General features: G+C 36.1%; 1 protein-coding gene across 5 annotated transcripts in view; it reads right to left on the bottom strand.

The window, feature by feature from the left end:
- BRIP1 (BRCA1 interacting DNA helicase 1) overlaps nucleotides 1-13,604 on the bottom strand; it is a 62,540-nt gene that overhangs the window by 43,215 nt on the left and 5,721 nt on the right. For all 5 annotated transcript variants that reach the window (XM_080382602.1, XM_080382603.1, XM_080382604.1 and 2 more), the window contains exons 7-14: nucleotides 7,707-8,000; nucleotides 7,001-7,222; nucleotides 6,251-6,450; nucleotides 2,612-2,744; nucleotides 1,942-2,093; nucleotides 1,234-1,405; nucleotides 979-1,116; nucleotides 370-531 (exon numbers count right to left, since the gene is read on the bottom strand). In XM_080382602.1, coding sequence (XP_080238728.1) covers nucleotides 370-531; nucleotides 979-1,116; nucleotides 1,234-1,405; nucleotides 1,942-2,093; nucleotides 2,612-2,744; nucleotides 6,251-6,450; nucleotides 7,001-7,222; nucleotides 7,707-8,000 — 1,473 coding nt within the window. The remainder of the gene's footprint in view (nucleotides 1-369; nucleotides 532-978; nucleotides 1,117-1,233; nucleotides 1,406-1,941; nucleotides 2,094-2,611; nucleotides 2,745-6,250; nucleotides 6,451-7,000; nucleotides 7,223-7,706; nucleotides 8,001-13,604) is intronic.

Here is a 13,604-nt window from a genome sequence, read left to right as displayed (position 1 = left end):
CCTTTCATGATGTATGCTTACATGGAAATTTTTTTCTTTTAAATACTTTCAAAACCTTCAGAAAACAATTTAAGAAAAAACTGCAGATCAGTCAGGCTTTTTTTTTTAAACTAATTGAAACAATTGTACTCATTAAGATACAGATGTCTGTTGAAAAGAAATATGAATATGTTCTCTCATGAAAACAAACTTATATGCCAGCCAATATGAGATCCAAGAAATTACAATACAATATAATCACAATGTATTACTACAAGTTTATTTTATAAGCGTTTACATATGTCAATACATAAAACAAAATATTGTACAGTACATTTTCAAGCAGAGTGTGTGTGGTTTCAGGAGGAATACGAGTTAAGATTTCCTTACCTTATAGGATGGCAAAAAGCACAAAACACCTTGGCCAACTGTCTGACACACTGAAAGCAGCAGTGCTCCCACCTCGTCTTGGAACTCAAAGGTCTCTGCATGCTGGAACGTGGCACACAACTTCCGACCGTTAGGGCCTGCTCCAACAGTGCCAACCCAAACCTGGCGTGTTTCATACTAAAAAAGTTAATTCTCAAATATGCAACACAAACTGTATTAAATTACATCAGGTTATATAATGAAATTTTAAGTGTGAAGGAAAATATCCAGGTATTTCTAAACAAATTAATTCCAGTACTTAAAAACAGAAGAGAAAGTGCAATAATTTATATAAGATGGCTATTACCAAAATAGCATGACTTCAACTTTTCCTGGTAGGTGTCTAAAAATTGCCCCTTTTTCCATTTTACTTTATGTATATAAATATATACTATACAAAGTACTTTAATGTACTTTACAAGTGCTTTAAAATGCAAACAATCGTCTGTCCTGTACATTTCTTTTTACTTACAGAATGATTTTGTCATCATTTTTATTTGCAAGTTATTGTTTCTTTTACAATGGTCAGCATTACACCTCAGGAGAGGGAATGATGATGCAAAAGTTTACCTGTGAGTTCCGAATAACGTGATTTGCCTCCAACTGAATAGAAAACTTCAAGCCAAGCTCTGAAGAAAATGAATCCATCGGAGAAAGTGTACCAGATGTCAGAACAATTGTTCTAACACCTCGTAGGTCTGAAAAAGCCTGGGTTGGAGAAAGAAAAGAAGGAATTTAGAAAATCAGTACAATCACTTTAAGATATTGTATGTATTTCTTATCACCCATATTACTTAAGGGCCTTCTACTTCACACTTAACTTACCACGGCAGGATTCAAGCACCAAAAATTAAGCATGTGGACTTCAGTTTTCTGCCGCAAACTCCTTTTACGCTTGGGCCGTGCAAAGAAGGCACTTGTATCTGAAACATCAAGTTGGTTTTCCTCCATCCAAGCATAAGTTTGTTGTAAAGCAACTCTGTAGTCATCTGCATACCTATATAGAAATTTCAGTAAAGTACAATTAAGCAATCAAACCCTAAGTATTAAGGTCATACAAAGCAAAGACAGTGTCGCTACAATGCATTTACAATTTAATTATAAAAAATAATTTCACACTTTCCAAGAAAACCAGTGAAACATTACAATAATTAATATTTTAAAATAAGGCTTAAATAATAAATTTTTAGTAACTGCTGGCATTAGTAGTCAAGATATCAAGACATTCAAAGAGTAAGAGCTATATGGAAAAACAAAACCTATGCATATTTAACTTGGCAACACATCAAGAAAATTTACATCTAACCTTCAAATACATTTCTTCAATATTTGAATTCAGTTATGAATGGAAAAAATGATTCGGTAGTGTTTAAATTCTTCCCACATCAATAGATTTTCCAAAGCTTTTGGAAATGTTAGTTTTGCTCAGAAGCCAGACACCATAACTGAGATGTTCACAAATGAAAGAGGCAGTTTGGCAACGCAGCTGAATTAAACACCACCACACAGCTCAGGCTATGTATTTGCACTGACCTGCTATTATCTTTAAAAAGACACAAAAGAACCATGAATAACCCTTTCAGCACAATCTGAGTTGCAGGGCTCACAACTGGTATCTCAATAAGTTCCTCTTTACCGAGCACTGATACTTTTTCTTCTTTTTCCAGGACTGTAGCAAGATGCTTCTGTAAGAGACAAACAAATTCCACATTAACAACATTCTAAATATCTTCTCAAAAAAAAAGTGAATACAGATACAAGACTACCAGCACACTGTTGTAAAAATTCACCTAAGATACCTATAAAGTCAGACTGCAGGCAGAACTGGAAAGGAAAAGTAGCAATGCGTTTAACATATTTGGCTTACACAGAAAGGAGAAATAAACTTGAAAATAGGATAAATACATTTCAACAGTCAATAAAAGTGCAGATGACTAGAACAGACAAAACTATAGCTGACTCAGTGGTTCACCTTAAATAATTGTACATGATCAATTACATCCTTTAAAACACTGATACTCCCCAGATTCCAGTAGCTCAAGTGGATTACTCCTGGGTTTCATCAGGTATCATTTTCAGACAGCTTTTCAGTATGGCAGTAAATTAAAAGATGTGTTAAAATGCACATAAGTTAGATGCTAAGGTGTTTAATATCATCAATACTATGCACTCTAGTATTCATTTATATAGCGTACAACATTACCTGTAAAATGGGAAAAGTAATACCAGTTATTCCCATTTCATGCAAATTGGTGAGCATTTCTCTTCCACTCCAAACCTTACAGGCAGTTTCATACCCTCTTTCTATGAGCTGACTAGAGCTCTTCTGTAACCAGCTGTAAAAAGAGAGAAATCAGAAGTAATTTCCGCATTTATTTTAGACATTTAGAGATACTTTACACATACAAACCAAACCTCAAAAATTGGATCAGACTTCTATGATGATGATAAATATTTTACTGCACCTAAGTAGAGATATTCTGCTTTTCTTTATACCCGTTTTTCAGTGCTGAACTAACTTCTACCGACCTGCTCTTGATGCAGCTCACTGAAGTGAGAAGAAATTTTGTCCCTATACATTTATATTTTATCATCCTATAACAGCTTTACAATAAAGAAAGAGGATTAAAATATAATCTGCTCTTATGATATAACAAGTCAGGCTCATTTAAGATTTCTGCTGTACTTTTAAAGCCATTCATTATCGCTCTAATGCAAGTTAGTTCAGCATCCCTGTCAACTGCAGGCTTTCCTATTAAGAACACACCTTGAGGGATGAAATGAGTACTTTTCCTATTTATACTAAGTAAGGAAAAGTGGGGCAATAAAAAGTGCGTATTTTTACCTACCTACAGGTATTTGTAACTCTGCTACAATTTGAAAATTAAGCAGAGTTATAATTGTACGTAAAATGCAAAATGTGATAGGACTTTCTAAAAACATGATCATCTCATTTGCGGCAGAGCTAAAATTCTCTCTAACTGAAGGTGTCCTCCATCATCCTTGCAGTATTCCAAGACCTGCCCTCCACCTAGAAAAGCAGGCAGGTTTCCTCCCTCCCAGGAAATGCCGAAGCTGTCCGTTTCATCAACCAGCAGGAGGCATCAGAAAGACAGCTGTCATTTCTACAACAGTTCAAAATATTTACCTGTAAAATCAGTTAAACATACTCAACTAAAGCAACAAGACTTAGTGACTGTTTCGGTTCCGGATTTCCTGTCCTGTCATGGCAAATAGTCTGACTGACAGAACAATTTAAAAAAAAACTTTCTTTTTGCCAGGTTAAATGCAAGCAAAACCCCATAAATACTACCATAACAATCACTTCTTTGGCCATAATTTGCTTTATATTATTAAAGAATAGTTATCACTAAGACAGGCAGAACTTCACCAGTGAAGTACTCTGCCCCTTTTCCTTGAACCTAACATCACAAAGACCTGGAACCAGAATTAGGAAAAGGCCACTACAACAGAAATGAAACAGATTTACAATGGATAAAACATTTCAGGAAAAGTAAAACTTTGTTTCCTTGTTATGAACTTCAAATACCATCACAACTTTTGAAATGGTCATGCTATACAAATGTAAATACAAACTCAACACAATGACCTTCCCAATACTGAAAGAGCACAAAAAAAGCAAATACAAGAATAAATTCCATCCAGCTAAATCCAACATTAAAGCAATTACTTGAAATACCTGTTAATTTATTTCTAGAGTAAAGCAGTAAGTGTAAATAAAATTAGCTTGATTTCTAGAAAGATTATCTACGATTTTGAAGTGAAAATTGGCGTTAAAACTTTTCCTGAAAATATTGCATACAAATGTTACATATCTGCCTTCAATTCAAGAAAGCTTATTTGCTCCTTCCCTCCCTACCAGCAAAACCCATTGTTGATACAGCTTACTCCATTGAACAAAGCAGTTTGTCCTGGTAAATCTGCACCTCATCAGAAAAGCCTGCCAGTATACCTCTATTGGTGTGTCTTCATATTCCTCAGAAAGGTCACTTTAGCACCTCTGTGGCAGTAAGCCCATGCTTAAGTGCTTTCTGGAATGAGGGCCCAGGATCTTTAGAACTCAAATAAGATTTTTCTAATTACCCATTGGTTTGGCAAAGCCATGTCACTATGCAACAGCAGTGTACCGATTACTGGCTATTTACACCCAGTCTTCTGCTTTCCAACAACTGCTTTTCATGCTGTTGGCAGATTTGCCAAGACAATCAACCTGAGTTTTTCTGATAAGGTTAAAAAGCTTGAGGCAATCAAATCTCTAGCCATGCCGCTCTTATCTTTTACTAAAATTTAACATTTGAAATATCCAAGGTAGGAGAATTAGCTTCTGCAAAAAAGAAAAACAAAACACTCACTTCTCTCTGTGACACAAACATTAACTCCCAGAATAGAGAAAGGCTAAGGAAAATGGCGAACTACTTGCTGTTAGTGTACTCCAGTCTATTTCACCAACCACTAGTGCAACAAAATGACAATTTGACATGCACTGAATCAGAGTTCAGTTACTTCAAAGCCACTTGTATCATTATTCACTTTTATTCTGCTGACTTGGTTGTTCCAAGATTTCATTAGCACCACAGTTCTGAAGGCTTTCAGTCCCTGAATCCCTCATAAGAAAGGTTCAAAAATTAAGGGCTACAGAGCTGAATTCCAAATTCTCTAGTGGTGACAGACTCTTGAGAAAGTTGAAACAATATCAGAAGTTCCCACTCCACCCAAAAGACTTTTGCCCTTGACCCCTCGTTTCTTTCTCTCCTTCCTGAGCTTCTGCCCCCCGTCCTTTTCCTTTTGTTCCATCCCTTCTCATGATTTTCAACTTCTGCTCAGGTATTTCCCTTCCAATTCTGTCTCCATAGTTTCTGGGGTTTACAGTACTGAAAGAAGCAGAGAAGAGGACATTTTCTGTTTTTTTTCAGCTGCTTTCCGCCTTACTCATCAACTCTTGCTTTCAAAACCACTCCCTCAATCATCCATATTTCTCTACCCACTGAACACCATGATCCCTGTATTCCAACAAGGTAGGCACTAAGAGATTCAGCACATCCTGGATTTCAGTTTCCGTACAAAACCAAATCATCAAAACCACATTCTACTGATATAGTCCAGGGAGAAAGAATGATCAGTCACCCTGTGTGGACAACTTTTGCCTAGGAATAATCAGAAATTCAAAGAGGATAACGTACGCTCTGTTCCAAGAGTTTGCTACCTGAATTCTTGAAAGACTTCAGCAAGCCTCTTCTGAGAATCTGCATGTACCCCAGTTTTTCAGACCCTTATCTCTTCACTAAAGTTCAAGTTGTTTCACAGGGAAAACAAAGGCCACGACTGATAATTTCACTTTCATCTAAGAAGAATCCAATCAGATTCCAAGAACAGATTCCAACCTGTTCCAAACACTTCCTGTCCCATACTCCAAAAGCATTTTACACATGTGAACTAATTAATGCTTTGACAAAATAATACTATTTCCCAAATAAGCAAACAGAAGCACGTGAAAGAAAAATTATATAACTTCAGTAAAATTTTCACACAGAACTTCAGAAACTAGGACAGTAAGCCCCATAAAGATCAGCACACCATTCAAAAGCGTAACATACTTTCCAAAACAGAATTTCAATGCTTCCTTAAGATGAGTATTATTTTAAATAGATCTAACACCCCTGGATTACTCAAAAGAACAAAAATCAGGCTACTGCATAGTTTGAAGTATATCTCTGTTACTGCAACCATAGTAACCAGTAAACTGCACCAGCAAAAGCAATCTACATGTAATTTTAAGAGAATACTAATTGATATAATGGCATTCAAGAAAGAGTTACCTTACTTTGTCAAAGAGCAGCACACAGCCCGCAGGGGCTCATGAGCCTTCTGTCTGATGTTGTTATTGACCATGAAATCCAGCTCTTCGCGAGCAGCTCTTAGTTGTCTTTCTGTAACACCATAGCTCACTGACTCCCGAGCACAGTCCTCAATATTATGGGCTTCGTCTAAAATGACTACTTGGTCTTTTAGGTTAATTTCCATCTAAAAAAGAAAAATCATTATCTGTAAAACAGAGCAAAAGACATTAATGAGAAACAGCAGCTAACAGGACCCTGTTAAAAAAGTGCTTATTCTGCATCATGGCGCAAGTAACAAAGTTTTCAGCTTTTGATGCAGTTCCTGTAACCTATAAAATAATTAGGGGGACGAAAACTACCCAAAACCTTATCTCAGCCTGGATGAATACAGTCTGAACCTACTCGAACTTACTACAGTCTCCATAAACCAAGCAACTGTGAACTTGGCAAGGGTTTCTTTTCCACTGGTTGAAACAGACATGCGACTGATCAGCTGGAGTATGAGACCCACTACCTGGAATACAGAAGTGCTCATTATGGGAAAGAAAAAGAAAAAAAAAAAAAAAAAAAGGAGAGAAGAAAAAAAGAGGAAAAATTCTTTAACCCAGGAGTTATTTTGTAGATAATATTTTGGATATAAATCAGATGTCAGTTGATCGTAGCCACTGAACATTAAGTTTTTAACTTCCCTTTAACTTCAGTTATTGTAATCTCTTTCTTATAAATATACTTACACTCTCTCGTATCTGTGGGTCGAGAAGATAATTATAAGGACAAAATATAATATCTGCGCCCACCATGAGTTCTCTGGCTGCAAAATATGCACAGGCACGAAGCTTTTTTCCCAGGCTCACTAGATCTTCAATGTCCCAAGCTTGATACATCCCATGTGCTAACTGCAGGGCACTGTGTTCACTGAGTTTACGAACACCATGATAGTAAGGACAGGACTTGCCCTAAAAACAAATAAATGCAGACAGTTAGTGGCTACAAAAAATAATGAAAACCAAGTAAACTTAAATCCTCCAAGTTGTTACATGCATTTGACTATTTCCTGGAAACATTTCTAACGGTTATTTTTTTGTGTCAGACAATAACGAAAAACATACCATGTCAGAGAGAAAACAGGCAAATCCATGTTCCTAAAAACGTGCATCAATAAAGGATGCTTCTTCATCGAGAAAACCAAAGACAATTTAAATCTTACTAAGAATGTTAACCTAGCAGTCACAAATATTATTTCTTTAATCATAATTTTTTTCAATATTGATACCGTATATCAACATTTTCTAACACCTAATTAATTTAAACCAGATTACCAGGAGGCATTTAACCAACATAGTATAAAGTAGTAAAAAATTTTACTCATTCCAACTGTTCAACTACCTTTCATTTGAATATGTTTAATGAATGCTTAATTTCTGAAATGGAATTACTCACATGTTTTCCTTCCAGCAATTCCACACACATTTCGTTCCTGTTACTACCACTACTAGATACCACTGGATGAATACAGGTATAATCCCGGCTAGAAAGAATTGTCATAGGAACACTGGAATACGCTGTTCTCTTCAGCTCTCTGGTAATCTGGGATATTTGCTTGTGTGTTCGTGTTCCAAAAAATATTTTGGGAACGAATGACCGATCTCCATTTTCTTTCTTCTTTGCATTACTAGTATCTTTACCAGTTTCTTTTCCAGAAGAACAGGAACACTCAGTGCAAGGTCCAGAAGACTGCAACCCAAGACAAAGAAAGATTAACAAAATCCCACCATAAGATGAATGTGCTAAATCTGCTTATGGTCTATTTAGAAAATGCCCTCTAGGATAGTTCAAGACAGCCGGTTAATTCACCAGGTTGGCCTATCAAACTGCAAAAAGTTTAAAAATGTTTAAGCATACACACAGTGTCTTCATGCCTGAAAAATCTTAAAAAACTGCTAGCAATCACTAGATATGACTATCATAATGCAACTGTAGAAAGAATTGTTATTCCAATGGAGTATTTACACACATGAATAATGTAAACAAACTTCTCGCATTTAACTGCCAGCATCAGGACACTTCTGTAACAGAGCAAGAAGTGTCCAGCACCTTCATTGAAGAAAACCTTGGCACCAAACACCCAAACTAAAATACTGAGAACATTTTACCTTAAAGCAGAAGAAATCTAGTTTAATGAAATCTATTTGCAGATAAAATAGACTACGTCATATACTCTCCATTAGAAACATGTTTGCCGTGCCATTATGTAAAAGGCCATTTAATAACTATGAGAATAAAAGACACACAGGGAATAAATCTAACCAGAACCCAGTCCTGCAAAATATTTGTTAAAAGCCAATTTTTTTTTCTTCCTGAGAAGCACTGTCTTTCATAATACAAAATACTGGAACAATTGTCATGAAATTGTAATAATTACTGTGAAAAGACACATAGAAAAACAAATGAGTAACCCGGTCCACAGATACCTCCCATAAAAAAACCAATGAATTCTGCTAGTGTAAAAGTTTGTATTTGGTTTTCAGGTGATAGTGCAAGTAACAACTTGTAGTTGCCCACTCAAATACTCCTCCCTCCCCTTTTAATTGTAATCAGTAAGATTATCCATTATCAACAAAAGCTAAGTCATGCCGTGTGTTACACCACAGTTCTGGTTCTAAAGCTGCCTTCTAGCCCCCACTCTGAGGAAAAGCAAGTTCGTATTACCCTTAGTCCCAACTCAGCCTTGTCCGCCATTAAATATGACAATACATGATAGAATGCATGTAAATGCAACCCTTCTGGAGCTGTCACTCACTGGGATAAAAGGTTCACTGATGTGCCAAATAAACAGGCCCTCAAAGCAGATAAAGTTACACCCAGGCTGGAATTGTTACATTCCCCTCTCAGGTTGCCAGTAACAGCAGATTTCATTACGGTGTGCTGCCACATTAAACAGCCAGTTCCAAATATCCTGCCTTCTATATTGAATAATTACTTATTCACTGAAAGGATAAAAAGAAGAGTTATGAATGGGGCTCTTGTCAACAGCAAAGCAGGAAAACAGCTGACATATGGTATATGTTACATATGTGGCAATACTCAACTCTGTAGTCACACAGAATACGGCAATGCAAATTGTACCTTGTTATTTCTATCATCTATATTCTGTTTTGCTCTTTGAAATAATGAAAAACACATTACCATGCTAACAATTAATATAACTGAAGCAGTTGCTGCGTAGGGCCTTTAAGAACATCTTTATCTTTCATTTCTAATTTAAGTCAAATTGTGTTTTCAGAAGTAAAAAGAATACACACAATTCCAAGATGATACCATACCACTAATACTTCACCCTATTGCTAAGCCTCACGTTTAGTTTGCCCAATAAAAGTAACAGAAAAATATTACAACCGATGGGGCAGCTATTTTGTAACAGTTGTTCTAACAGGAAAAAGCAGTTAGAATATATACATAAATATGAACAGAAGACTCTTCTATGATGGGTTTTAAAAAAAGATACATTTCTTTTTTATGAAAAGAGTTAAAAGTGTTCTTATGTGTAAGGCTTATACATTACAGTATTTTACAGATGGTCTTAAAAGTTTTTCTTAAAAGGTTTGAATTTGATATAATACCGGCTTTAAGAAGCACTTTAGCCAGCATTCCAGTTTTAAAATGTTACCTTTAACTTTGAAAAAAGTTTTGTATATACATTTAAAAAAAACCCAACACTGAGAAAGTTGTAAACTCAGACTGATTTCATAGTAAATATTAAGAGTATAAAACTGCCTGCAGTGGTCATTAACATTTCTGAAAGCCACAGACAGCGTTAGCCCAAAATACATAAATAAATAAATCAAACCTTTTTAGAAGGTTCTTTATAATGAAGAGAAACTTTAAGAAAATGGTTAAAACAGTTTAAAAGTTGAGTTCTTCATGTTCTTTGCACATTATTCAAGTGTGTTAATTTGCACTTGAACTCCTTGTTATCCTTAGAAAATAGTTTGGCCATCTTTAAATTTTATTAAAGCCAAGCTATTTTAATTCTTTATTTCTATAAAAAGAATTTACTGTTTATGTCACACAGAAAATCCAACATGGTATTCATCTCCCATTACCATAGCAAAAGGACAAAGAATACTCTCCAGCTGAACAAAGTGGTAACCCCATACAGCAGCGTCCAGAGTAGCGTTGCCTCACAAAGAACAAATTTTTTAGACTCCTAACAGAGATACTGGTAACTGTAACAACATTAGAAAGTCTTTCAATTTGTTTATGAAATAACTGGGGAGGGGGAGGCGGCGGGGAAGCTGAGTAGAAATAATAGAAAACTAATTCATAACACCCTCTGGCTCCAGAACTAAACATGTTCTCAGCTGTTTTAATCTGGGATAGAGATTTTCGGGGGGGGTGTCCGAGAAAATATACTCCCACTTCCTGCAGTATTTAATCAGAAACATCCAGTAACAGATGCTGTTAGAGATCAGATACCAGACTATATGGACCCTAGGCTAATCCAGCTTGTTTTTACTTCTGTCAGGGAGTAGATAAAACAGCCTATCACATCAATATTTATATGGCAAAAACGTGGAAGTCCGATTAAAAAAGGAATAATCAAGTCCACCAACCTGTCCTACGTGTAAAATAGAGCTAAACAAACACTGAGGCTATGATCTTTGAAACACAAAGAGGTAAGAGGAGTTCTTCATATCTTCATTTCCCAGTTACAAAGCCATCTAAATGATACAGCAGTGAATACCTCTTGTGTGAAATATCACACAAGCACAATCTAGTAAGGTATCAGCAGTGACATTACCAGGCTTTTCAGCTATTCCTTTATAAGCTCTCAAAAAGCACAGTATTCTGCTGCTGCTGCAGCCTCTTGATTAAAGTACACAAAGCAGCTGTTTATCCTCTCACAGTAACCAGCAGGTGAACCCAGTTCAATATTTATCACAGGCATTCACAGATCACTGCTAACCAAGCAAACGTTTTAATTAAGCTGGAACTTGCTTCAAAGAGCTCATTCAAAATGTCAATCAGCAGGAAAAGGATCAGATACGGTGTCAGGTGAGAGCGTGTAATACAAATCCACAACTTTCTTCATCCCATCGTGGTAAATTAGCCTATTCTGGAGTCCAGACCCTGATTGTAACAGGCTGCCAGTCTCCTGGAATGTGTAACAGAAGTCACTCAAACTCCATTGTGAAGGTTGTAAGCAATATGTTAAACTGCAAAGGGCTAGCACATTAAGACAGATTCTTTTCACAGTTGTTTTTTGATACCCCAAGTGTTTGTTACACTACTCTCCATTTACTGTTTACTTTTTTAACCTAGTATAAATGGGGATTCCTTAACCCAGCTGCCCCAGTTCTCAGAGCGTATGCTCTGAGAGAAGTAATCAAGAAAGTACCGTAAGGGTATAATTTCTCATCTAAACTCACACTAGAACTGCCCTCTCTTGCAAGAATTAACAGCAGAAGGACAGAAGTGGATTCCCAGGCTCTGGACTGAAAGCAGCTAAGAACAGTTGGTCACCTGGGACAGAAGACCCTCACCCACTGGACCTACAGGTGTTCTGATGCAGCAAGGCTGGGAAGCACCCCTCATTCTCTTACAACCAATCCATTCTCTCTCTTGGGCTACAAAAAAGGACTTTACAGGAAACTAAGTTTGCTTTAAGCACAGGACTGACTACAGTAAAAAAACAAATTATACAAAGGCAGGGTTATCTCACTGGTTAAGAAAATATTTTTATTGCATTATTGTATCATCCTAAATACAGTGTATTATGACAAGTGTTGAACATAACCTCAGCTGACTTGATTTCATAAGCTATGCTAGAAAAGCATTTTAGTACCTAACAGCCTACGCTGCAGTACTCTTCAGGTCCTAAACTTAATGCAGTTAAGCCGCAGAACTACTAATGATAAATAAAGGCCTAACTTTCTGCAATTGTTTCTTGATATCTGACATGTTCTCAGTCTGCTGAAGTAAATTATTCATCACAGGAAAATACCACCTTATCCTTCCATTTTTAAAGACTTTTTTTTTTTTTTTAACAAAGCAATAAACACTCCTTTCATTCTAAAAAAGAATCTCTACCAGAAATAAACACTCATTTCTTCTTAGGTTTCTTCTTTCTAAAGCAGTAGTAAATAGTATAGCATTTGAACTTTGAATAGTATACTGTACTGTCTATCTGCAAGATCAGACCCACGGACAACACATTACAACACACACATGTACAGCTCAACCACTGTTACAAAAAAAATGAACAGCTTCCTTAAAAATCAGACTACGGCTCAATATTTTATTACTTAACCGTTCGCTGATCTATACTAAAAGTCATATATATATTTATATATTTAAATAGAAAAACAAATATATATATATAAAAGTTTTATTCACCACATGAAAGTTTTAGAAGTTGTAAATCAAGTTTTTCAGATACCCACACTGAAGTACCAAAGCAAATTTTACAATCAAAGAAGAAAGGTCTTTTTATTAGAAAATCAACAGCACACTCTGCTGGCCTTTGTATTTCAAACTACCAACTGAAGTTCAGTGACACAAGGCATTTAAAATCCTACTCAAAAATCTATGGAGCTTTCCAAAACTGATAAAAACTATTTCCCATCAAAAGTCCTAGAGCACAGATTCACTTCTGTCAAGAAAAGATTTAGCTCCCCGTGTCATGAAGTAATACCAAAGCTTTTGGTTTCTTTTGTGTTTACAAAGGCATAGCAAACTGGAAAACAGCTCTTGAAGTTAAAGCCTACACTGATTAAAAAATAAACTAATTTAGGACATACAAAGAGCCAAGTGCTGTTTGAAGAGGTGGAAAGAGAATTTAAATGCTTGTTGAAACAGCATATTTCCAAACATGCATAAAAACCCCTGTACTAGAAGCTAAGCTACCTGCAGATGGGTACTACCATTAAACAACAACACTTACATATATGTATATTGGAAAGGGAGAATGTTCTTTGCCTTTTGAAAGAAAAAAGTAGATTTCTGCACTGAAGAAAGAAATAAAGGTCAGACCTCACTCCTTTCTTACGTTTCTCAAGCATACAGATGCATGATTTCAAGGCATGCTCCTGTATTTCAACATTGATAAGAACTAATACGTCATAGCCTTTGATAAGCATCCAAGGGAACTACATCACTAACGCCATTTGCACCTGACATTCATCTCTCTGCTGTCTCAGATTTCTTCTTCTATTGGTTTTGCTTCAACAAACTTATGTAAAACCAGTAAGATTCAAACACCAAGAAACACAGAAAATGCCTAGCAGAAAGCTGCAGAAACAGCTGCATATTTGTATCTCAGCTTCTTATGTGATACTT

The sequence above is a fragment of the Falco punctatus genome, assembly GCF_963210335.1.
Source record: "Falco punctatus genome assembly, chromosome: 1".
Lineage (NCBI taxonomy): Eukaryota > Metazoa > Chordata > Aves > Falconiformes > Falconidae > Falco > Falco punctatus.
Note: the sequence above shows the minus strand (reverse complement) of the source record. Positions and strands in the feature narration are given on the sequence as shown.